Source organism: Eurosta solidaginis, chromosome 5 (assembly GCF_040869045.1).
Source record: "Eurosta solidaginis isolate ZX-2024a chromosome 5, ASM4086904v1, whole genome shotgun sequence".
NCBI classification, from domain to species: Eukaryota; Metazoa; Arthropoda; class Insecta; order Diptera; family Tephritidae; genus Eurosta; species Eurosta solidaginis.
The window spans coordinates 105916410-105943568 of record NC_090323.1 but is presented as its reverse complement, the minus strand read 5'-3'; the positions used below and the strand labels follow the sequence as shown (position 1 = coordinate 105943568).

Below are 27159 nucleotides of genomic sequence, written 5' to 3'. Positions count from 1 at the left end.
TGCTATTTAAAATTGAATAGCTTTTCCTGTCATAATATTGAACCGCAAATAAATATGCTACAAAAATGAACGCGAAAATGTATAACTAAGAAAGTAAAATGAAATAGGAGGTTCGATTCGAGCTCAAAGAAAAAAAAAAGAATTGTTGAAATGATTGATAACAAGTACCTTTTGTCTGTAATACAAAATTTACCTTTTAAGACGTTTTTGCTATTTATAAAATAAAACGAAATGAATTGAAAACGATTTTATATGTTGTATGTGGCAACAAAAAATAACAATCAAAGACAATTCTCAGAAGAGTGCTTTTAAAGTTAATATTGTTGAATGAAATCCGGCGATCTCATTTTGGTTTCCGGCGAATACAATCGTACGTCCCCTGGTAATAACCCAACTTCGCCCTAACTCAACTTTGGTTGTTATTGGTTGTTGCTATAGATATGACGATTTTTTGAGCGGCGTCTGACGACTTGGAAAAAAAATATATGGCAACGCTGTCTACAGCATCGTGATCTCGCGCTCAACCAAATGTCAACCGTGGAAGAAATACGTCGGCATACGCAGTAGAAGTGAATCGAAGTGAAACGCCACACGTGACTGTACCGAGCCTAACGGATCTCATCTAATGGGACGCGTAGTTGTGATTGTTACCCGAGCAGCAATTGAAGGGCATCTGAAAGGCGTATCGGTTTTAATAATTTTATCTTTGCTTCTTTTAAAAATAAAATAGCAGAGAATTTAACTGTTCAAATTATATTAAACGACCAAACTGTAAAAATAAAGCTTTGTTTTAACTGTAGCACTGTCGCACTGAAAAGCTGGGCCCTATAATTCCATAACTTGCTCTTTTGGTTATATAGGTAGAGTTATTGTCACTTTATATAACAATATATGATTAGAGTACCATTATTCACGTGAGGAGTGCTTTTCAATATTATTATTCACTTGCGGAATGATTTTAAATTTTAAACAGAACTAAGGCTGCAGTCCAAAAGTGTTAGTCCAGGAATGGGAATGCGTGGATTACATTCCGGGGTGACTGCATTCCTTAACAACTTTGATATTTTTACGCTGCTTATGATCAATGAATATTTTTCTACGTTGGCAATAAAAGTTGTAGTTTTGATAGAATTCGAAGTAGACATTATTTATTTCGCTGCTTTACAGCTTTTAGTCTACAATGCTGGTAGAGGTGACTTTGTCCATACCCAACAAAAAACGTCCGCAATATCTTCTTAGCAATAGCTGACACTTATTGAATAGCCCGGAAACCAAGTTTTTATTAACCTGTTTATTATTTATTTCGAAATGTTAAGGGATTTTATCTGGAAACTGGACTAAGTAGGCAATTGAAAAGTAATGTCTCTTCACCACACTCGAGAATCAAGCTCTAGACGTCACTGACAACATAAGATGAGATACTTCTGTGGTATTCGCGAGAAAAGTTCCATGAAAGATTTATATACCCCCTCGTGCTTGCGACGATAAAAAGATTTAGTTATGAACAGTATAATTATACTTCGGCGAATATTAGCATTTCGGTTCATCACTATGCTGCTACTAAATAATTGCACAACAACAATAAAGCAAGCAGCCACACATTTGTACAGGTAAATATCAAAGCTGACAGCGAAGAGAATATTTCAATACGAGGTGTGTTCAGAAATAACGGGAATTTTCGTTTTTTGAAAAGGTATTTATTCATCTACATTAATGTTGTCGCCTTCAAAATAGTCGCAATTAGATATTATGCACTTGTGCCAGCGCTTCTTCCCATCCTCGAAACACTTTTCAAACTCGATCTCTGGGATTCCTTCAGCTTTTTCAGCGATGCGCTTTTAATTTCATCTATGCTCGTAAAACGGCAGACCTTCAAGGTTCTCTTTATTTTTGGAAATAGAAAAAAGTCACACGGAGCCACGTCTGGCGAATATAAAGGCTGGGGCATCGTTAAAGTATTGTTTTTGGCCAAAAATCCACGAACCAATGAAGTTTGAGCAGTTGCATTATCGTGGTGCAAAAGCCATGAAAAGCCGCACTTGTCCAGAATGCCTCCACTGTTTTACTCATTGCAGACTCAACTTTTTAGTGTTAAAATTTGTTACACTATTTCATTCTCTACGCAAAATTTGATACAAATCCTTTGAACAATTTTTTTTTTAACAACCGAAAATCGCCGTCCTCATAAAAACACGTCTAACCTTAGCAGCTGTCACTGACAAAGTAAACAATGAATTCAGCTGAAAATTGTATCATACTTCAGGGACATGTGTATCAACATTATAAAAATCAAGTAAGGAAGGCTAAGTTCGGGTGTAACCGAACATTACATACTCAGTTGAGAGCTGTGGAGACAAAGTAAGGGAAAATCACCATGTTGTAAAAAGTCCTAGGGTAACCCTGGAATGTGTTTGTATAACATGTGTATCAAATGGAAGGTATTAAAGAGTATTTTAAGAGGAAGTGGGCCATAGTTCTATAGCTGGACGCCATTTAGGGATATCGCCATAAAGGTGGACCAGGCCTGTGTCTAGAATTTGTTTGTACGATATGGGTATCAAATGAAATGTGTTAATGATAATTTTAAAAGGGAGTGGGCCTAAGTTCTATAGGTGGACGCCTTTTCGAGATATCGCCATAAAGGTAGACCAGGGGTGACTCTAGAATTTATTTTGTACGATATGGGTATCAAATGAAAGGTATTAATGAGTATTTTAAAAGGGCGTGGGCCTAAGTTCTATAGATGGACGCCTTTTCGAGATATCGCCATAAAGATGGACCAGGAGTGACTCTAGAATTTTTTTGTACGATATGAGTATCAAATGAAAGGTGTTAATGAGTATTTTAAGAGGGCGTGGGCCTTAGTTCTATATGTGGACGCCTTTTCGAGATATCGCCATAAAGGTGGACCAGGGTTGACTCTAGAATGCGTTTGTACAATATGGGTATCAAACGAAAGGTGTTAATAAGTGTTTTAAAAGAGAGTGGGCCTTAGTTCTATAGGTGGACGCCTTTTCGGGATATCACCATAAACGTGGACCAGGGGTGACTCTAGAATGCGTTTGTACAAACAATATGAGTATCAAATGAAAGGCGTTAATGAGTATTTTAAGAGGGCGTGGGCCTTAGTTCTATATGTGGACGCCTTTTCGAGATATCGCCATAAAGGTGGACCACGGTTGACTCTAGAATGCGTTTGTACAATATGGATATCAAATGAAAGGTGTTAATGAGTATTTTAAAAGGGCGTGGGCCTTAGTTCTATAGGTGGACGCGTTTTCAAGATATCGTCATAAAGGTGGACCAGGGGTGACTCTAGATTTGTTTGTACGATATTGGTATCAAATGAAAGGTGTTAATGAGTATTTTAAAAGGGCGTGGGCCTTAGTTCTATAGGTGGATGCCTTTTCGAGATATCGCCATAAAGGTGGGCCAGGGGTGACTCTATATTTTTTTTGTACGATATGGGTATCAAATGAAAGGTGCTAATGAGTATTTTAAAAAGGAGTGGGCCTTAGTTCTATATGTGGACGCCTTTTCGAGATATCGCCATAAACGTGGATCAGGGGTGACTAGAATCTGTTTGTACGATATGGGTATCAAATTAAAGGTATTAATGAGGGTTTTAAAAGGGAGTGGCCCTTAGTTGTATATGTGAAGGCGTTTTCGAGATATCGACCAAAATGTGGACCAGAGTGATCCAGAATTTCATCTGTCGGGTACCGCTAATTTATTTATATATGTAATACCACGAACAGTTTTCCTTCTAATATTCCAAGGGCTTTTTATTTCGCCCTGCAAAACTTTTTCATTTTCTTCTACTTAATATGGTAGGTGTCACACCCATTTTACCAAGTTTTTTTCTAAAGTTATATTTTGCGTCAATAGACCAATACAATTACCATGTTTCATCCCTTTTTTCGTATTTGGTATATAATTATGGCATTTTTTTCATTTTTCGTAATTTTCGATATCGAAAAAGTGGGCGTGGTCATGGTCGGATTTCGGCCATTTTTTACACCAAAACAAAGTGAGTTCAGATAAGTACGTGAACTGAGTTTAGTAAAGATATATCGATTTTTGTCAAGTTATCCTGTTAACGGCCGAGCGGAAGGACAGACGGTCTACTGTGTACAAAAAATGGGCGTGGCTTCAACCGATTTCGCCCTTTTCACAGAAAACAGTTATCGTCCTAGAATCTAAGCCTCTACCAAATTTCACAAGGATTGGTAAATTTTTGTTCGACTTATGGCATTAAAAGTATCCTAGACAAATTAAATGAAAAAGGGCGGAGCCACGCCCGTTTTGAAATTTTCTTTTATTTTTGTATTTTGTTGCAACATATCATTACTGGAGTTGAATGTTGACATAATTTACTTATATACTGTAAAGATATTAACTTTTCTTTTAAAATTTGATTTAAAAAAAATTTTTTTTTAAAAAGTGGGCGTGGTCGTTCTCCGTTTTTCCTAATTTTTATTGAGTAGACATATAGTAATAAGAGTAACGTTCCTGCCAAATTTCATCATGATATCTTCAACGACTGCCAAATTACAGCTTGCAAAACTTCTAAATTACCTTCTTTTAAAAGTGGGCGGTGCCACGCCCACTGTCTAAAATTTTACTAGTTTTCTATTCTGCGTCATAAGTTCAACTCACCTACCAAGTTTCATCGCTTAATCCGTATTTGGTAATGAATTATCGCACCTTTTCGATTTTTCGAAATTTTCGATATCGAAAAAGTGGTCGTGGTTATTGTCCGATATCGTTCATTTTAAATAGCGATCTGAGATGAGTGCCCAGGCACCTACATAACAAATTTCATCAAGGTACCTCAAAATTTACTCAAGTTATCGGGTTAACGGACAGACGGACGGACGGACGGACGGACGGACATGGCTCAATCGAATTTTTTTTCGATACTGATGATTTTGATATATGGAAGTCTATATCTATCTCGATTCCTTTATACCTGTACAACCAACCGTTATCCAATCAAAGTTAATATACTCTATGAGCTCTGCTCAACTGAGTATAAAAAAAAATGTTTGACAATTGGACACTCCAAACCCGCGATATTAAAAAATTCCCGTTATTTTCTGAACACACCTCGTAGTAGGCGGCAGCTAAGAGCAGAAGTTGTTACTCACACATACACACGCATATAGCTAGAAGAAAAACAACCTACAGATATATGTACATGTATATATGTAGCTAAATAACCAAACAAGAGTCACAACTGTTCCAGAAGGCATGTTCGTGAAACGTCTAGACCTTAGGAGAAATAGGCGAGCAAGGTAACTAAGAGTATAAAAGCAGCGCAAGCAAAGGAATCAGAATCAGTTTAACTTAAACACGCTATTAGTGTAATACGCGATAATTTGAATTGTGAAGTACTAAATAAAGACCATTTTTCCATACTGAATATTGGAGTTATTTATTCGACAGTTTAGCGATCCGAATGTTAACAGAAGGTGCATAAATATCAGAAATTTCCCAAAACTCGTTACAATACAGTAAATGGGTGTGGTTATAATCCGATTTTTTCTAGAACAGTTCCACTTTTAAATTTCATCACTATAGCTTCAATCGTTCTCGAAACATCTCTACCGAAAGTCGGCGCAAAGCTTTTGTTAAGGGTGTCAGCCGACTAATTAAGCTTTGCAATGCTTATTTCATCAACGTTTTCCAGACATCCACATCCCTACAGCAAGCCGATCAAAACCTCTTTCAATAAGTTCGCTATTGCAAGCAATGCTCCAAATTTTAAAAGAATAACTATTTGCTATAGATATATAGAAGAATTATGGGAAATATTTGATACATGAAAGGGCATAATCGCCCCTTTTTAGTGGGAACATTACTTCTGGATCACTATCCTCTTACGAAGGATAGGCTGACAGATCGTCCTAAGAGTGGTCAAGGTATTTGATACTACAGTCGGAAAATTCAGTATCCACGAATTAATACTTCCCAATTCGAGATAGTTAATTGCCTTCGGCGTTCCGATCTATGGTTCGAGTCCGTAAAAGCGGTCTCTGGAGTTATACCTAACCGGGTCGGTCCCCATACAAAAAAAAAAAAATTAATAATTGTAAAATTCCGTTAGTATGTACCTAAATGATGAGTAAAGTAATAGCAACAAAAAGGCACTTAGAGACCACTTGCAAAGCGAACAGCGACGCATTCATTTGACTGAGTGGATAAAAGCATCTGCCTTTACACTAGTATGAAGCATGAATGTTGCAGATTTCGAGTTCAATACTCAGCTCCCGAAGAGCTAGCTGATGAAGAAGTGAAATTCAGAAACATGTCCTAGTAACCATAGCTGTTTGTAAACTTTGTAATTTTTCTCTAATATCAGAATCTATTAATATTGAAAAAAGAACAAATACCACATTTGGTAGAGTTGTATCAAAGTTTGTTAAAATAACAAGAAGATTGAAAAACATTTATTAACAATTTTTATTTTTTAAATAAATCTGTTTTCCGGTAAATCTGTGAAATTCAGTTTTCAAATTTCGCTTTTCCCTTATACTATACACCCAGAGAAAAAAGCATGAAATTCTAAATATTTTCACTTAGATTTAAATATTTTTGCCAAGGGTTTTGCATTAATTTGTAATTTCGTCAATCTAACTATGTATGCACTTAAAATATCTTTCGATCATCAACATTGTGTTTTTAAGGATGAAAATTCTTGAACCAAATTAGACAACATATCTGACTTAAAGTGTTCTCATATTTAACGCAAGAATAATTATGCCATTATTAAATACTAGCTTTACCCGGCGTACGTTGTAACGCCCGAGATCGAATGAATGTTGCATTATTTTTTTCCGTTTTTTTGTTGATAATTTAGTTTATTGTTCTGTAAATTGAATTCGTGAAATTTTCGTTTAAAACATTTTATTATTGTATCTTATTCTAATGCAAGTGGGTACACAATATTTTTGGTTTTTTCGTTCGGGTAGATATTTTTAACGGCGGCAGATTACTATACGTCCAAAAAGAATAACAGCCAAACTCAACAATGCAGTCAAACTTTAGGTGTTTAAATATCTACATAAGTTTGTACGGCAGCCATAGTTCTGAAAAATCCCATTTATAGGGAAGGTGCCACGCCCCTTTTTTCCCAATTCCACATTTTACAGGAGGTGTTAGGACTTAACGTCATATAGTTCCTTACCAGTATTCATTATCCAACCATTACTACATCCAGAGATGTGCAGTATGATATATTCCATTTGTATGGGAGGTGCCACGCCCCCTTTTTCCTAATTTCAAATTTTCTTGGTGGTGTTAGGGATTGACTTCATATAACTCCTTACTGAATTTCAATGTTCTGGCATGTATACCTTCAGAGTTATGCAGTACGAAAGATTCCATTGGTATGGGAGGTGCCACGCCCCTTTTATATATCGAGATTATTATTAGCGTAAAACCTTCGTGTTGATCGAATGAATCTGTACCCCTGGTAGCCCGGTTTTCCCTGGGTGTACCGCCAACCATGATTCAATCACAAGAAGTTTGCTCGGGCGACACATTTTTTGACAATTGCAGCCATTTTGCTCCCAAATCGAATTGACATCCCTTAACTGTGTTGCTCTTTTGCGATTGTTCGAAAAATATTTTCATTTCATTTCATTTATTAGTCTATGATCTCATTAATCTTACAGACTAGATTTACGTTCAAAAAACTTAAATGCTAATAAATTTATTTTATACATAATACGAGTAAAGTTTAGAGTTAAAAGACGCTCTCGGGAGTGCGAAGTCAAGCTCAAGGCAAGAAAAGATCCTGTTGTGTTCATTGAGGGCCCTAGAGATAGGATCAAAATTGTGATAATTACCTCCGATTACTTTCACATGGAACGGATATTGGGCACGAAGGGTTCTGCTCGGGACATTGAAGCCAATTTGCGCTAGTAGTCCGGGCGGGCCACCCAACCACATATAAGATCATACATAAACAGCAGAGACTGTATAGAACGTCTGGCTGCAAGCGACTTCATGTTTATGAGGGCACAGCGGGCGCCGTAAGAAGGTAATGGTTCTAAAAAATTAAGCGGTTGGAGTGCGAAACGAGTGAAACTTTTCTGTACTCTTTCCACTCTTTGAGAATGAGAGGAATAAATTGGGTTCCAAATTATGGAAGCATATTCCAGCTTTGAGAGGACTAAAGAATTATATAAAATTTTTCTGGTGTATGGATCTTTGAAAGCTCGCCCATATCGCCGCAGGAAAGCCAAATTGGAATAGGCTTTAGGTAGAATGGAGCTAATATGATTCGCGAAGGTAAAACCAGAGTCAAACATTACTCCAAGATTAACGAATTCCCTGACGCTAGAAGATTATCATTAGCAATGGAATACGCGGTATTAACCGTATTGAGGTTTTTCGAAAGCGTCATAAGGAAACATTTCTTTATATTAAGACGTAGGTTATTTATAATGCTCCAAATAGTTAATCTATTTAGATTATCTTGTAAAAGGCATACATCTGACATGCTCGAAATGGTTCTAAAAACTTTTAGATCATCTGCGTAGAGCAGGTATTTTGAACTTCTAAAACAGGTTCCTATATCATTTATAAAAAGAAGAAATAAAATTGGCCCGAGAATACTACCCTGAGGTACCCCAGATGTGGAAATGAATAAGACTTGATATTCTCAATTTCGACGAACGAGGTTCTGTTAGTGAGATAGGACCCAATCCAACGTAAAAGGTAGAATGGACACCCAGTAGCTCAAGCTTGCGCAATTGTATGCTATGGGTGACAGTATCAAATGCCTTCGCGAAGTCAGTATATACAACATCAAATTGATGTCCATTTTTGAACGACGAAATGAAAAAATGAGAAAATGAGGTTAGGTTCGTAACTGTGGAGCGACCACTGAGAAACCTGTGTTGACACTCATCTATGGAGCCTTTTATTGCAAAGAACAACACCAAAGTTTCTTTGAAAACAGCCTTACCAGCAAGCATAGCTTTAACACATAATTACATACGAAGTATGCAATGTGTAGAAAATTAAATATGCAAAAAGAAGGCAATTGAGAAAAACTTTACAACAACTAAGGCAACGTGGCTGAATGCGTTTGTAACACGTTCATCTATCGTAGGAGTGCGGGTTCAAATCTCACTCCCGGGAGAAAAGGCTTTGAAGAGATTTACAAGGTATAATCGAGAAACAGCTGTCGTCTTGTCCGTCCTGATGTCACGTTGTTTAAATTTTTCCCAAATTATTAAAATAATTATAAAATTAAAAATTGCTTCAAATAAATATTTTCATACATTTAAAGCAATACGGGCAATCCCCGATTAAATCATACAAACAGACAAAATTGGTTAATTCGTTGTAGCTCTATAAATAGAACAAAAACAGCAACAACACCAAAGTTCCTTTGAAAACCGCCTTATCAACAAGCATAGCTTTACCACATAATTACATACGAAGTAAAATGAAAAAGAAGGCAATTGGGAAAAACTTTACAACAACTCAGGCATGACGTGGCTGAATACGTTTGTAACACGTTCATCTATCGTAGGAGTGCGGGTTCAAATCTCACTCCCGGGAGAAAGGCTTTGAAGAGATTTACAAGGTATAATCGAAACAGCTGTCGCCTTGTCCATCCTGATGTCACGTTGTTTAAATTTTTCCCAAATTATTAAATAAATTATAAAATTAAAAATTGCTTCAAATAAATGTTTTCATACATTTAAAGCAATACAGGCAATCCCCGATTAAATCATACAAACAGACAAAATTGGTTAATTCGTTGTAGCTCTATAAATAGAACAAAAACAGCAACAACACCAAAGTTTCTTTGAAACCCGCCTTATCAACAAGCATAGCTTTACCACATAATTACATACGAAGTATGCAATGTGTAGAAGATTAAATATGCAAAAAGAAAGCAATTGGGGAAAGCTTTACAACAACTAAGGCATGACGTGGCTGAATGCGTTTGTAACACGCTCAACTATCGTAGGAGTGCGGGTTCAAATCCCACTCCCGGAAGAAAAGGCTTTGAAGAGATTTACAAGGTATAATCGAAACAGCTGTCGCCTTGTCCGTCCCGATGTCACGTTGTTTAAATTTTTCCCAAATTATTAAATAAAGGAGAGCTTCTCTTTTACTGCTTTTTCAAAGAGCTTCGAGGCAAGTGGACACTTTAGAGATGGGTCTGTAGTTAGTTACTATGTTTTTGTTGCCTGATTTAGAGATAGGAGATATCGAGGCTATTTTCCACCTATCGACAAACTCAGAGAAAAATTGAAAATGGAACTTAATGGGACTCAAAATGACGTGCTATATTTCTTTTGAATAAACGACGAAATTCCGTCATTATCGCTTTTTATTGACGTTGCTAGAGCTAGGATGCCTTTCATAACGTCTTCTTCTGAGACTAACATGGATCCGAAGTCAACCATTTGTTCGACGTCGCCGGAAAAGTTACTAGCAGAGTTGCTAGTTACGAAGTTTGATTTAAAGAAATCTGCGAAAAGGTTAACAGTATCCAATAAGCTCTCAGAAACTATAGCGCAGTACGACATACAATTTTGGATATTAGAGCAACCTTTTTTTGATCGTATATATCTCAGGAACGCATTAGGGTTTTCCTTCATCTCTACTTCATACCGAGAAATATATTGCTTGTATAAAAATTTGTCAAGGACATTAAAGCTTTTACTATAATAAACATATTTTTCTTTATGAAAGACATCCTTCGAGGTTTATAGAGTCTAAAATGTTTATTTCTAAGATTCTTAAGCTTTTTTAGATTTTTCGTATACCACGGAAGTTTATCAATTCTTGCGGGAAATAAGGGTAGATTATCAGAGAAAATTTCGAGTATATTAAGAAGACAGGCATCGTAACATTCCGCTACGCTTTAGCGGCAAAAATTGAATTCCAATTTGAATCCAAAATTTTTTCATTTAAACCATTAAAATCGGCGGCACGAAAATCAAACTTTGCATTGGAGATTATACTCGGGCCTGAAACAAAATTAAAAAATTCTAGAGTTAAGGGGAGTGGACATGGTGCATATCGCACCTGCATATAGGGAAGGTGGCCTCCGAAACATTAAAAATCAAGTTTTCATCTACAAAGATAAGATCTAAAATATTATTAAGCTCATTGTAAAATGAATTAATTTGGGTTAAGTTAATGCTGAAAAGACTATCTATAAAATTTATTTCGTACGAGCTATTCACCCTTGTTGGTTTTAAGATACCATTATAATTTGTAAATTTGACTATACAATTTTATTGAGGTTAAAATTACCCAAAATACAAAAATGACACTCTTCGTTGTTCTCATAAAGATTCACAATATTGCTTATATGAGCAGCATACAAAGAATCGGGCTGGAAGGTGGAATGTACGAAGTGCACGAATAATTTACCAAGACTTCCAAAGATGCATACATACAACTGGTCGAGGAGAGAATCATCATTTTCTAAATGGACTGAAAAAGAACGGAACATCCGATTCACCACAATTAAAACGCCCCCACCTCTTAAGTAATTTGTATTATTTCCGTCTCTATCTTTTCGATATGTATTATAGATATTAGGATCGAAGAATGCAACATCCGCGAAGTTGCTGTTCAACCATGTTTCCACAATAACATAAGCATCAAACTCACAGCGAGACGAAGTTAAAAATACGTCACTAGCTTTTGTACGCATTCCCGAGATGTTTTGAAAATAAATACTTAACAACTTATTTATAGCACTACTTAGTGCTATTATCATTATTAATGAGCGTGTGGTTGGTACTTGCTACGTCCGCGATATTTTTCGCAGAGACTATCGAAAATTCTGAAAAGGCTTCACTGTAACATTTGTTGACCAGATTTCCGGGCGTACTAATTTTTTAAAGGAGGACTCAGGGGCTCCCAACTTGAAATTAACCCTATGCAACGATGGGAGTACGGCATCCTATTTTACCAGCTTAGTGCATGATAATGAAGTTTTATCCAAAACGATTTGCTAGCCACGTAATCTTTGATATCATCTTCAGAGACGGATGGCGAAAAGGAGGACAGATGAAGCCATTTGTATCGGTCAGCAACAATCAGATCCCTGCTTGCATTAGTGCCTCTAATCCGAACGTGCGCATTATTGTTATTATTATTACTTGTGGGCTTACGCGACACCTTCTACGACTGTGCACTCTTATCCACGGTAATTACTGTATTCGTAACAGTGCAAGTTCTATTATAGTTGCTAGTCCGTTTGTACATCACCTTCTGCCACTGCGCATTATCACCCAAATTATTTGTCTTATCGGAGAGCAAATGAGAAGAAACAGAAGCAGCTAATGCTGGTACCGCAGTCACTGCAGCCGTAGAGGTAGCGCAAGCATTGACATTATCTATCAGTGTACACGCATTAACACTAGTATTAGAAACAGGAGATAAAGCAAACGACGAAATAACATCTGTTAATGTCGACGTCACATCGCATGACACCGTTGACTGCATTAAGCTAGCCGTTGTTTTTGCAATGGTAGACAACAGGGTGGGTGTTGGGAAAATCTAATTCGGATTGACAATATGAGCGTAAGAATGTGTACCAACGAAAGATATTGTAGTTGGAGCATAAGTTGACGAATTATTAGTGGGCAACAAAGAGTAGTCAGCTTTGTTGTTAGCTCTATGCTTGAAACTATCAAGAGCGGCATTCACAGATTCTTTACTTCAGCAGTGAGAGAAGTAATCATATTGTCTTTTTCAAGAAGGTTGCTATGTATGTATAATTTGGTTTCCCCGCAAAACTTATACGGCTGTGCAAAATGACGTTGAGCAACACCATCAGCTCAGTCAGAATTGGGAAGGACCTCTCCGAGCCGTTCGAAACTAAACGAGGTTTCAGACAGGGTGACCCCCTATCGTGCGATTTCTTTAATTTGATGCTGGAGAAAATTATACTAGCTGCAGAACTTAACCGCACTGGAACAATATACTATAAAAGCGTGCAATTACTGGCATATGCTGATGACATTGATATCATCGGCCTAAACACCCGCGCTGTTAGTTCTGCTTACTCCAAGCTGGAAAAAGAAGCGGTAAAGATGGGTTTGATGGTGAATGAGGACAAAACGAAGTACCTGCTGTAATCGAGCAAAGAGTCAGCGCATATGCGCCTTGGCAACCACGCTACTGTTGGCAGCCATAATTTCGAAATAGTAAAAGACTTCGTTTATTTGGGAACCAGCATCAACATTAGCAACAACATCAGCACTGAAATCCAGCGAAGAATCAATCTTGCCAATAAATGCTACTTTGGACTAGGTAGGCAATTGAAAAGTAAAGTCCTCTCTCGGCGAACGAAAATCATACTCTGCAAGTCACTTATCGTACCCGTCCTGCTATATGGGGCAGAAGCATGGACCATGACAACAGCAGATGAAGCGGCTTTGGGAGTGTTCGAGAGAAAAGTTCTTCGAAAGATTTATGGACCTCTACGCGTTGGCGATGGCGAGTACCGAAGAAGATTTAATGATGAGCTGTACGAGCTATACGCAGATATCAACATAGTCCAGCGAATTAAAACGCAGCGGCTGCGCTGGCTAGGCCATGTTATGCGAATGAAAGATGATGCTCCGACCAAGAAAGTGTTTCTATCGGAACCCGCCTATGGAAGCAGAGGTAGAGGGCGGCCCCCACTCCGTTGGAAGGACCAGGTGGAAAACGATTTAAACTCCCTTGGTGTGACCAATTGGCGCCGGTTGGCGGAGCGAAGGAGCGACTGGCGCGCCTTGTTGGACGGCCATAACCGTTTAGACGGTTAAGCGCCAATTAAGTAAGTAAGTAAGTGCTATGTATGTTTTGAAGAGTCGAATTCATTATGGCAGATTCCAACACCAATTTGCTATTAACTGCTTTAAGATCAGCCACCAAATTATACACACGAACATTGTCGGCTTGAAGAGATGCCATCAACTTAAACAAATATTTTAAAGACACTTGTTGGTTATCTACATATCTAAAAGAAATATCATTACGCTTCGTAGATTTATCGGACTTCGGTGTCAGGGAACTCTTAGCATTGGATACAGAAGAATTACCGATATCAGCACTATTGGCAGTAGATGATTTCTCCTTAGCGATAGGTGGAGGAGGTGAACGGAAGGAATTCCGGCGCTGAGCAGCATACGTTTTAAAAAAAAAAACATTTCTCAGAGCTTTGCAAAAATTCGAAATCAGCCGGACGAATACCAACACAACTCGCGTGAAAGAGTTTACAGCACTTTGCTTACTGTACTTTCGGTTGATTTCTTTCAACCCTATGGCCGCAAACACAGGGCATTATTGTTGTTTACTATAGAAATTATTTATTGTTTTATAACATACAATAGAATTAATTGTTTTATTACAATATAAAGAGTCTCATAATGCTAGGTAGCATCAAATTGTTGCAAAATGCAATTATAAGAAGTCACTTTCTTATTAGAATTATACAGTTTATAAAAAAGAAATTAGAAGAGAAGACAAAACACGTCCGAAGGACTCAACGACTCAACGAAATGCAATATTAGTAGTAGAAATAGGAAGCAATTAGTTTACAAATACCCGATAAGTACTGAACTGCATAATTCCTTAGAACATTTTTTTTAAATTTTGTGATGACTTTATTAACTATGCCAGGATCTATTAGTGTGGCTGAACATAGGTTTTATGAAAAGTACGGACATGAAGGAATTGTGCACTTTCGTAACCCTATGAACATACGAAACCTAAACCAATTCAAAATTCAACGTCAAAAACTCGACTAGTAAATCGATTAATGTAAAAATGTCATTAGTAAATAATGGAGATGCCATAACGAAATTTACTTATTGAGCATGATAACTTATTCATTGCGTATGTTCGGGACATTCGTCTCCATTTAAGAATTTGTGGAATCGGTTTATATTTGGAATATTATGTATATAAATAAATAAATAAATGTAAGGCGCGATAACCTCCGAAGAGATATTAGGCCGAGCTTCTCTTGCAATTTGCGTCCTGCTCCTTTAAATTGTTCCTACAAATTGTCGGGACGGGACCTACTTGTTTTATGCCGACTCCGAACGGCATCTGCAAGGCAGATGAGTTTTCACTGAGAGCTTTTCATGGCAGAAATACAGTGATTGCAAAATCTGCCGAGTGTCGACCCCGCTTAGAAAAATTGTCTTCTAATTGAAAAAACTTGTTTCTAAAATTTAGATGCTCCTTTGCCGGGGTGAGAACTAAGGATCTTCGGTGTGGTAGGCAGAGCACGCTACCATCACACCACGGCGGCCACCGTCGGACCTCGGTTTAACGGGAAAAGTTCCATGAATAATTAAACGGAAAAGAGCTTTCCGAAATTTCGGAATAAAAAGGTGAATACTCCCTGTGTAGGAGGACCGCACAAACGCTTAACTCTTCTGTCAAAGTCAAGGCCGGAATATAAAGTTCTAAGCCAATAAGCCATTTTCTTTTATTTTTTTGTGTCAGTTCATTGCGGCGTATCACCCCATGCCCCATGCCTGTTCAAAGAACGTCCTATCTCAAAACATTTTAAAAAATTTCCCATTTCAAGATTTGTCACAAAAACGCCCTATATTAGAATTAGATTGAAGAACATCTTATCTCAGAATGCTTTTCATTAACTCCCTCTTATGCCAAAATGCATTGAATTTATGCTCAGATAGGGAGTTTTTGAAACAAATTTTGAGGTAGAGTATTTTTGAATAAAATTCTAACGTAGGGCTATCTCCAAACAAATTCTGACAGAATGACCAAACCAACATAACTCTTTATCAGTTCACGAAATATTTAGTAGAAAATGAACTATTTCCCCCAAAAACCTATTGACATTTACAAATTTACTACTAATATGCTACTAAAGGTACTTTTCTACTACTCTTTTTGCTGAAGGGGATTGAATTATTCCCCGTTTTCCTTACTTCGTAAAAGTAACCCGTCCAGATTTTTCAATTTGGGGGTGTCAAAGCTCTGTCATCATTCGAGAAGAAACTTCTAGTAATTGAATCATGACCGCCAACCACATTGAAACTCCTGGTTTCAAGTCTCGGGCAAAGCAACATCAAAAATTTAGAATTAGAATTTTCTCAATTAGAAAACTTTTTCTAAGCGGGTCGCCCCTCCGCAACGATTTTGAGTGTACTTCTGCCATGGCAAGTTTCTCAGTGAAAACTCATCTGACTTGAAAATGTCGTTCGGAGTCCCTCCAATTTCTAGGGAAAATTAAAAGGAGCATGACGCAAATTAGAGGAGCAGCTCGGCCTGAATTCTTTTTTTCTTACCATACCACTACATCAATTTTCCTATATCAAATATCGCGCCTTATATTTTACATAGAAAAATTGTGTCTGGGTGACCTCCTCCAAGTACCCATTCGTGGATCCGCCACTGTATATGTATATGTATGTAACGGATTGGTCATAAGGCCAATTGGCCATTTAAATGGGGGCAAATTGACTTGAGGGCTCTTCAATATTTGGTGTAGAGACGATGTAAGAAATTTCCGTTTGACCATGTGAACATTTCGGGAACAAGGCCATAACCATATTTTTACCTAGCTTTTATTAGTTTGGGTTGTATGTATGTAAGTTTGTAACGGAATCTCTGAGCACAATTTTAAAATCAGAATAGAGAAAAATTAGCGCCGCGGAATTTTTTATTCCAAATTTTGTCCAGGAACAAACATCAATCAATGAAACAGTCAAGGTCCTTCACGTACAAGTATATGGACGACTTCTGAACGTACAACAAAAATTGCAAATATATAATTGTTTAAAAAAGTAAAGAGCTACACTTTTATAAATAACCAAACTTAAAATTGGAAAATAATTTTTAATCACAAAGATTTTATCTTACATTAATAGAAGTTGGTATAATTTACCATAAATAATTTATATGTTTGTATGTTTAATGGTGTGTCAATTTTACTTAAGATTTTTTAAGAATTAAGGAGCTTAATACCGGTAATTAATAATTGTTATTCAATTACTATTTTTTTGTTTATTGTGAAAAACTAAGAAGGAGGAAACATTTACTGGCATATTGCGATGGTACCATTTCGAAAACCGCCACGTCATTATCGTCAGACAATTTCGTAATGTTTTTTATTTATTTCAACAGGTTTCACCGGTGATCGAACCAAGGTCAAACCGTAGAAGATTATGTCTTACTACCTTAGAATAACAAAGTTGCTTCTTTCATTAAAAAGAGAGGACTGTAGACTCATGACGGGTATTCTGATTGGTCACTGCCTTCTGGCGTTACATGTAGGAGGAAACGATCGAGCACATCTTGTGCTCGTGCTCTGCGCTTGCCAGGCTAAGACTCCAGCTATTAGACGTGATACAACTGTCAGATCTAGACGCAGCAAGTGGTATAGGTCAAAGAAGGCTTCTAATATTTTCCACGAGGACGGAGTTATTTTATAACTTAGGTCCTGGTTTTTGAAAGTTTTTTACAGTTTGCTCGTTAAACAAACTTGTGGTAACAGTACGGACTCATTTAGTCTATGTGAGGTCCTCATGGACCGCCAAGTTCAACCCAACCTAACTGTAGTGCCAAATTAAAATACATTAAAATAAATTGTAGATGGCAACCCTCTTTGGAAATGTCCAAGATGCAACCATACATCAGATGCACTCGGCATCACTAAAATTGTTAGAGTCGAGCAATTTGGAGAGTTTCTGATTGGTTGAAACTGCCGTTGATCGACGCCATGATTTACTTTCGACGCCGTCATTAATATCGTTGCTAAGCAACGTAAAGAAAAGCTGCCTAGCTACATAGTTGCGTTAGCGGCAGTTTTAGTTTGGTCAGTTAGAGTTGAGAGTTGAAGTGAACCGGCCGACCCTTAAGTACAAAAAGTAAAGGACTAAATTGAAAATCAAAAAATTACAGTTAGTGAAACTAAACCTGAGTGTGCAAATAAAAAAAAGGGAAGTTAAAGGTTTAAACAAAAGAACATGTACATTACAAACAAAAACTAAATAAATTCTATTGAAAAAAACACAAGGCAATAAAAGAATAATTGGTGAGTGCGGGTGGTTGTTTGCGTGCGCATTGGGCTGCACACCCACGAGCAAGCGTGAGTATGAAAAAGTGTAAAAAGAAATGGTTGGCGATGAAAAACCAACCGCTACATGGCGACCGTGACCGTGGGCCGAAGCCCTGTAAAAATGGTGGTAGGCCGAAAGGAGGCAAGCCTCCCAACAGGCGTGGGTGCTTAAATTAAAGAAAGAAAAAAAAGAATCTCAGCACAAAATTAAAAAAAAAAAAAATGAAAAAATGAAAAATTTACAAAAAATACACATACATACACACAAAGTTATAAAATCAAAAATTTACCAAAAAAGTTTAAAACCAAAAAATTTACAAAAAAAGTATAAAATACTAAAAACTATTACAAAAAAAATATAGAAATTTGAAAAATTACAAAAAAAATACAAAATATACAAAAACCCTACAAAAAAATTTAAAAACATCAAAAATCTACAAAAAAATACAAAAATTTAAAAGCCAGTTACAAAAAAAATTCTTACAAAAAAAATATAAAACATTAAAAAACTATTACAAAAAAAATATAAAAATTTGAAAAATTCCACAAAATACAAAACTTACAAAAACACTACAAAAAAAACAAAAAAAAATTATATTTAAAATCTACAAAAAAAATTTTTTTTAAAAATCAGAAAGTCAAAAAAAATATTAACACATTTAAACATTTGCAAAAAGAAAAATTTGTATGAAATCAACAAAAACGGTACATGGCAGTGGCGGTGGTTTTTGGCAGTGGCTGGTGAGTGAAAAATGATAAACCTTTATATGGATTGAAATAAGAACATTTAGAAAAAATATACACGCATAATATAAAAACTTAATAAAAAAAAACGGAAATAATTAGAATTTTCAAAATTAATAATACAACGAACTAATCATAGCAGAAATAATATTATTCAAAACAAAAAAAGAGTAAAAATTAAATATTAGTTTTGGCATAAACTGTACTAAATTCAGTAGAAAAACGGCACTAGCCACGCCACTTTAGTAACGGCACAAGCCACGCCACCGTCATAACGGCAAACTACCATACATCGAAAAAACCACCATACATCGAGAAACCGAATAGCGGTAGGCTAGTGACGCCATCAGGAACAGCAAGTGCAGCGGTAGAATATGAGGTGGCAGCAGCAGAACAGCAAGCGCAGCAGCAATACACCAAACGCAGCAGAAAAACAGCAAACGGTAAAACGCAGAGGCATTTTGGTATGGAATTTTTCTTAATTTTTAAACTCACTTTTATACTATCTAAGCTCATTTTATAAAAACTACTTAAAATTACTTTTTCAATTTCTGAACATTACAAAACCAATTTTCATACCATTTAAAAAAAAAAAAAAAAAAATTTTTTTTGGTTAATAAATACATACACAATACATCCATCAAATTTATAGACATACATTATATGCGTAAGATTTCAGGTAGGCACTGTGGGATAGGGTCGGACAAAAACAGAAAATTTTTTTAACATTAATTGATTCTAGTTTTGGTCCCACTCTGCCCTACAGTGGGCTCCATCACAAAAGAATACAAACAAAATTTTGTTAAAAATATGATTACAAATTTTCTTTAAAGCGGTGCGTCCGCGTAAAAATATTACATATTTTTTTAATCCCGGTGCGTCCGAGGACATTTATATTACAATTTTGGAAAGATGCGGTGCGCCCGTATCTATAAAAATAAAAACAAGACAATTTTGATAAAAGCGGTGCGTCCGTTTAAAGCCTGTACAAAAATATTTGCCATTCTATAATCTTTGCATTTAAATTCAAACAAATTTATAACTTTGCCATACATTTCTGATTCAAAAAATTTTTTTTCACATTCTGTACAATTAAAAATTCGTACATTTCAATAAATATATTCGTAAACAATCAACATCTTTTAAATTGCATGTGAATCCCAATTCCCATTCCCGTTTTACATGAAAAATTTTCAGCTAATTTCAATCATTGGATTTGGATTTGCGGACAACAAAAGCGTAAAGTATTTCTTTAATCTTTCTTTTCATTAACTAATCACTAACTTTAATATTTCAATAAAATTCACTAACTAGTTTTTTTGCTATAAGTATTCGCTAACCAATTGTATAATTATAACTAAAATCTAAAAGCTTTCAAAACTACATACTTTCACAAATTTCTTTTAAAATATTTTCATAAATTCCCTTTAAGAATACTTTCATAATTTTCTTTTGAGCTCAACTCAACCCGTTCCAATTTAATTTCTTTAAATTCAATTTCTATTCAATCTTCATAAACAAATTCCACATATCTTGCAACAAAAATTTTAATATTTTGTCTATTCGTTTCAACGCGTATGGACCTAAGAAGCGGGAAGGTTGTTTCTAAAGATTCCCATCCGAGTTCAAGTTCCAAAAATTCAGAGCAAAATTTAGATTCCGAAAACTCAGAGCAAGATATAGATTCCAATAATTCAGATTCTGATTCATCTTCAAGTGCATCGTCAACTGATACCTTAACAAGTGAAAATAATTATAAATTATCCCTGAGTGCAGATTTTTTAGGATTTGCTGATCAACCCGTAATTCCAAATTCTAGTTTTTCCATTCTAACTCCGGTTCTTAACGTTACAACCATGGCCACAATCGAGGAGAAAAAATCGTTTATTAATACTTGTGCCTCGATTATGCGAGACAACTACAGTGGAGACCCGTTAGCACTTGGCTCATTTATAAATAAAGTTGAATTAATGGAAGTATTCTCTACCGAAAATTTAACCCCTACTTTTATTGCATTTTTAAAATCCAAGCTCGAAGGCAAAGCTCGCGAAGCACTACCAACGCATATAGAATCAGTCAGCCAAATTAAAGAAGCGCTATGTAAAGAAATTAGGCCAGACAACTCGAAAGTTGTCGCGGGAAAAATTGCAGCCTTAAGAGTAACCAATAACAATTTTTCAGAATTTTCAAAGCAGGTAGAAGAGCTTTCTGACTCGTTAGAGCGCTGTCTAATCATTGAAGGTATGACGAAGGCAAAAGCCCATGAGATGGCGGTTGAACAAACCATTAGCGTTTGTAGATTAAATAGTAGGTCAGATATGGTGAAATCGATCCTTGCGTCAACAACCTTCAAAGATTCAAAGGACGTAGTAGCGAAAATGATTATAGAGCGAGAACAGGAAGTTAAAGAACGGCAAGTGTTAGCGTTTCGGTCACATCCGATAAGATATAGTAATTTCCGTGGAAATTCTAGAAGTAACAGTAATTTCAGATATAATAACAATAGTAATTTTCGATTTAACGGTAATGCAAATAGGCAACACACTAATACAAATTTCCGAAATAACAATTATAACAGAGGCAATAATCACAATTATAACAGAGGCTATAATCGCAATTATAATAGAGGAAATAGCAATTCCAACAATAACAATAATAATCGGTCTGGAAATAACAGAAATTCCAATAATCAGGGTTCAAATTCTAGAAATTCAGCCAATGTTCGTTCTTTAAATGCCGAAGCCCCTCAGGCGCGAACACTGAGGGAGCAGGAGCAATTCGACTAAATATTTCTCAGTCAATATATTGTCTAAATTTAAATTTTTCGATTTCGTCGAAGTCGCTTGTAGCGATTCACATAAAATATGTTCTTTTCTAGTAGATTCACAGGCAGACATTTCATTAATAAAAATTTCCAGTTTGGCAAACGATGTAGAAGTAGACGATAGTAACGTAATAAATATAACAGGCGTAACAACAGACACGGTAACGACAATAGGAACAGTTAATACAAGTATAATCGCATCAAATAAATTTTTTCCTCTGACTCTTCACGTTGTCAATGACAACTTTAATATCCCTTCGGACGGCATAATAGAGAAAGACTTTCTAAAAACGAACAAATGCATAATCAATTATGCTAATGACACAATTACATTCGGACAAGGGACAGAAAAGGTAAATATTTCAATTTTGCATAGCACTTCAACAAATACTCTTGTAATTCCACCAAGATGCGAAGTTTTTCGTGTTTTTAGTTTGAAAAATTCGACAAGTCCAGTTTTTGTCGATTCTCAGGAACTTAGTAACGGTGTTTTCACAGCAAAATGTATCGTTGATACAAAAAATCCAATAATAAAAGTTATCAACACCACCGACGAGGTCAAGTACGTAAAAGATTTCAATATTCAAACTGAAGACATTAAAAACTTCAATGTCTATCGAATAAATGATACATCTATCGATGCAAAACGTATAGAAGAGCTTAAATCAATTTTGGCAAAACAAATGCCTTCTTACGCTAAAAAGAAATTACTTGATTTATGTTTGAAATATTCTGATATTTTTGCATTAAAAGCCGACGTAATGACGCTTAATAATTTCTACGAACAAAAACTTAGATTAACTGACAAAACCCCTGTCTATATTAAAAATTACCGTTTGCCATACACACAACGCGAAGAAATCAATAAACAAGTCGAAAACCTATTACAGAATGATTTAATCGAACCTAGTTTTTCAAATTATAACAGTCCTTTAATTCTGGTACCGAAAAAAGATCCAACAGGCAAAAAGTCGTATCGTATGTGCGTAGATTTCAGAGCAGTCAATAAAAAGCTCATAGCCGACAAATTTCCACTAGCACGCGTTGATGACATACTCGATAATCTTGGCAGAGCCAAATACTTTTCAACTTTAGACCTTTTTTCTGGTTTTCACCAAATACCCCTTCACCCTAAATCTAGAGATGTAACTTCTTTCAGTACAGATCGAGGAGCTTTTCGTTGGAAAGTTTTACCTTTCGGGTTAAACATTGCACCAAACTCATTTTCTCGTATGATGTCAATAGCATTTTCAGGCATTTCGCCAAATCAGGCTTTTATGTATATTGACGACGTTATCGTCATTGGTTGTAGTGAGACACACCACCTTAAAAATTTGGAAAAAGTTTTCGAAACCTGTAGAAAGTTTAATTTAAAGCTGAACCCAATCAAATGCAATTTCCTTCGTTCTGAAGTAACTTTTCTAGGCCATAAATGTACGTCAAAAGGTTTGCTGCCAGACGATTCAAAAATAGACGCTATTAAAAGGTATACTAAGCCAAAAGACAAAGATGCGGTTAGGCGATTTGTCGCATTTGCAAATTATTACAGGCGATTTATACCGAATTTTGCGTCACTGGCAGCGCCTTTAAATCGTTTAAATAGGAAAAAAGTTGAATTTGTTTGGGACGAAGCGTGCGAAAACGCTTTCGAAAAACTAAAACAAGCACTAATGTCTCCTCAACTACTACAATACCCTGACTTCACGAAAGAATTTATAATTACAGTAGATGCTTCTAAGAGTGGGTGTGGCGCTATATTAAGCCAAAAGCACGGTGATAACGATTTACCAATTTGTTTCGCGTCAAAATCTTTTAATAAAGCAGAACAGAAAAAGCAATTATCGAATTAGAACTCCTAGCAATACATTTCGCTATAAAGCATTTTCGTCCATATGTTTACGGTACAAATTTCACAGTAAAATCTGATCATAGACCACTAGTTTATCTTTTTAACATGAAAGACCCTTCGTCTAAACTTTCTAGAATTCGATTAGAACTATCAGAATATAAATTTACGATTGAATATATAAAAGGAAAATCTAACGTTGTGGCTGATGCTCTTTCACGCATTAGTATAGACGAAATAAAAGAATCTACAAAGCATGTTTTAGCAGTCCAAACGCGATCACAAACCAAACAAAAGGAATTACAAAATAAAGACGATCATTTTACTGATACTTTTTGCGAAACGCCTATAGTACAAGTTTATGACAAATTTTCATACAATTTTTCAAAAAAGATACCGCGAATAAAATCGACTATACAATTTAATAAAAATAATGAGATCTCTAATATACAAATTTATGCGCATTTAAAACATAAAAAATTAAATTTACTTAATTTTGTGAATGCTAACGGAAAAACAAATTTAGATGAGTTATTTTCGAGGCTTGAAAAAGCAGCCGGCAGTCACAATATTAAGCAGTTAGAATGGCCAAAGAATGATATATTTTTCAAAGAATTTTCGATTACAAATTTTAAAATCAGCGGTAATAAAATTTTAAAATCATTGCAAATAATACTAACAGACTCTGTAGAAACTGTAACAGAAACAGAGCAAAAACAAAAACTTATGACAATTTATCATGAGGACCCTTTGTTAGGCGGTCATTGCGGTACAAAACGATTATATTCCAAATTAAGAACAAAATACTATTGGAAAAATATGACAAGAGACATTGCGAAATTTGTCAAAAATTGCAATAAATGCCTTTTAAATAAAGTAAAACCAAAAACAAAGGAAAATCTTGTTTTGACTCCAACCCCCTGCAAACCCTTTGACATAATAATTGTCGATACAATAGGTCCACTTCCGGAATCCAAATATGGTAACAAGTTCGCTGTTACTATGATTTGTGACTTTTCTAAATACCTGGTAACAGTAGCTGTACCAGATAAATCAGCAAAAACTATTGCTTGCGCTATTTTTGAAACCTTTATATTAACATATGGTACAATGAAAGCTATTAGATCCGATTTAGGAACGGAATATAAAAACGAATTATTCTCTGAATTGACGAAACTTTTAAAGATTGATCATGATTTCTCAACAGCTTACCATCACGAAACTGTTGGTACTGTTGAAAGAAATCATAGAGTCTTTAACGAATACTTACGTGCGTATCTGAATGAAACGTATTCAGATTGGGATACATATTTAAAATACTTTACATTTTTACACAATACTACAAGTAGTTCGGTTTTTGATAATAAATTTACTCCGTTTGAATTAATATTTGGCAGAAAAACTACAATGCCACATGAATTGCAAAAAGAGCAAATTGATCCGATCTATAACGTAGAAAATTACGCAAAAGAGCTTAAGTTTAGAATGCAAAAATCGCATAAAATGGCAAAAAATTTGATTAATAAGCATAAGATTAGAAATAAAGATTTATACGATAAAACGGCTAAGCCTTTAGATATTAAAATTAATGATAGAGTTTTAGTACAAACAGAACCTAGGAATAAACATAAAAATATATATCAAGGTCCCTACATAGTAAAGAATATTGATGGGCCAAATGTAACTATTTGTGAAATAAGTAAAGAAAACGAAAAAATTGTACACAAAAATCGAGTACAAAAAATTAATTAATCTAATAATCTATTATTAATCATATAAATATATTTTAAAACCGCCAATGAAGGCTAAAAAAAAAAAAAAAAAAAAAAAAAAAAAATGTAACAAACAAATATACATTTAATCAGGTAGATTTTACAATAAGAAAAAAAACCGGTTTACTTCAAACATTAAATTCAATTTCAAAACTAACTTTTATATATTTCACTTTACTCAAAATTTTCTTTTCATTTTTAATCATCTTTTTAGAAGTTGCACTGCGATGAACGAATGAGTCCCGGGTTAGAGCACCCTAATGCTAGCAAACTCCTTCGTTCATAACATTACAACAACATATTAAAGCCTAAAGAAGAATGTGGCAAGATTAATTACCTTAATCTTACCAAATTCTTCTTTTCTAAAGGGGGAAGATGTAGTGCCAAATTAAAATACATTAAAATAAATTGTAGATGGCAACCCTCTTTGGAAATGTCCAAGATGCAACCATACATCAGATGCACTCGGCATCACTAAAATTGTTAGAGTCGAGCAATTTGGAGAGTTTCTGATTGGTTGAAACTGCCGTTGATCGACGCCATGATTTACTTTCGACGCCGTCATTAATATCGTTGCTAAGCAACGTAAAGAAAAGCTGCCTAGCTACATAGTTGCGTTAGCGGCAGTTTTAGTTTGGTCAGTTAGAGTTGAGAGTTGAAGTGAACCGGCCGACCCTTAAGTACAAAAAGTAAAGGACTAAATTGAAAATCAAAAAATTACAGTTAGTGAAACTAAACCTGAGTGTGCAAATAAAAAAAAGGGAAGTTAAAGGTTTAAACAAAAGAACATGTACATTACAAACAAAAACTAAATAAATTCTATTGAAAAAAACACAAGGCAATAAAAGAATAATTGGTGAGTGCGGGTGGTTGTTTGCGTGCGCATTGGGCTGCACACCCACGAGCAAGCGTGAGTATGAAAAAGTGTAAAAAGAAATGGTTGGCGATGAAAAACCAACCGCCACATAACCTATATGAGAGACCTGCCAAATGCAATTACACTTTGGGCTTATATGTTCGTATAAAGGGGGTATAAGTAAAAGCTGAATTAAAATTAATGATTTAGTAATGGTCCGTTATGCTTTAAAACGTTTTGAATGTAAACGGCTTTTTATTAACAAACTTCAAAAAGGTTTCGTAAGCGATTTGACATAACTAATTCTTGTATAAACTGATGCTTTTATTCAGTAAAGTTTGCAAAATTTCGAATGAATTGTCTTTTCTCCCCAGGTTATATCATGTGAACCGGCCGGTATAGATATGAAGGGAAATAAGATATGTGACATGGACAGAAAACAACTTAGGATTTCAGATAAACAGCGAATAAGTGTTTGGGATATATTAGAAGGTCACAAAAATCCAGCACCCTTATCATGGGTTTGGTTTGGAGCAGTTAAATCGGAAAGAAAAGCACTGGCATATGAAGAAACGCATCGTGGCCTTAAGTATCATGCGCACAACCTGGCTAGGCCAGCTGATTATTTTTATGAGTCCTTACCGTTACCTCCCGAAGAGATAGATCCTGTTCCAGAAAGGATATGCATTGTAATGACACACTCAACATAACTTCATGCTTTTCAGTATATTTGCAATTTTTTATTTCTTTTAGAAAGATGAAATGAAGGCGGATACTCCGCTATCGGTCGATCAGTCACCTAGTGCTGCTGCATCTAGCAAAGCTCGCGGCAAGGGAACAACACGTAAGCGTAAACCAAAAACTTCTAAGACATCGCCTACTCCAGCACTTTCACAGCTGGCCCAACAAACGCCGCAGACTCAAGTTCAATCACAAACAACACAGCAAATAAACAACCAAAACCAAATTAATCAAATACAAATGCATTCACAGGTGAGTTTTTCATGCGTTTTTTTAGTGGGTGGGGATGCATCGAAA

At 35.6% G+C, this 27159-nt stretch overlaps 1 protein-coding gene across 5 annotated transcripts in view; it reads left to right on the top strand.

Annotated features, from left to right (window-relative positions):
- kto (kohtalo) overlaps positions 1–27159 on the top strand; it is a 693872-nt gene that overhangs the window by 398475 nt on the left and 268238 nt on the right. For all 5 annotated transcript variants that reach the window (XM_067791816.1, XM_067791814.1, XM_067791813.1 and 2 more), the window contains exons 7-8: positions 26496–26810; positions 26875–27114. In XM_067791816.1, coding sequence (XP_067647917.1) covers positions 26496–26810; positions 26875–27114 — 555 coding nt within the window. The remainder of the gene's footprint in view (positions 1–26495; positions 26811–26874; positions 27115–27159) is intronic.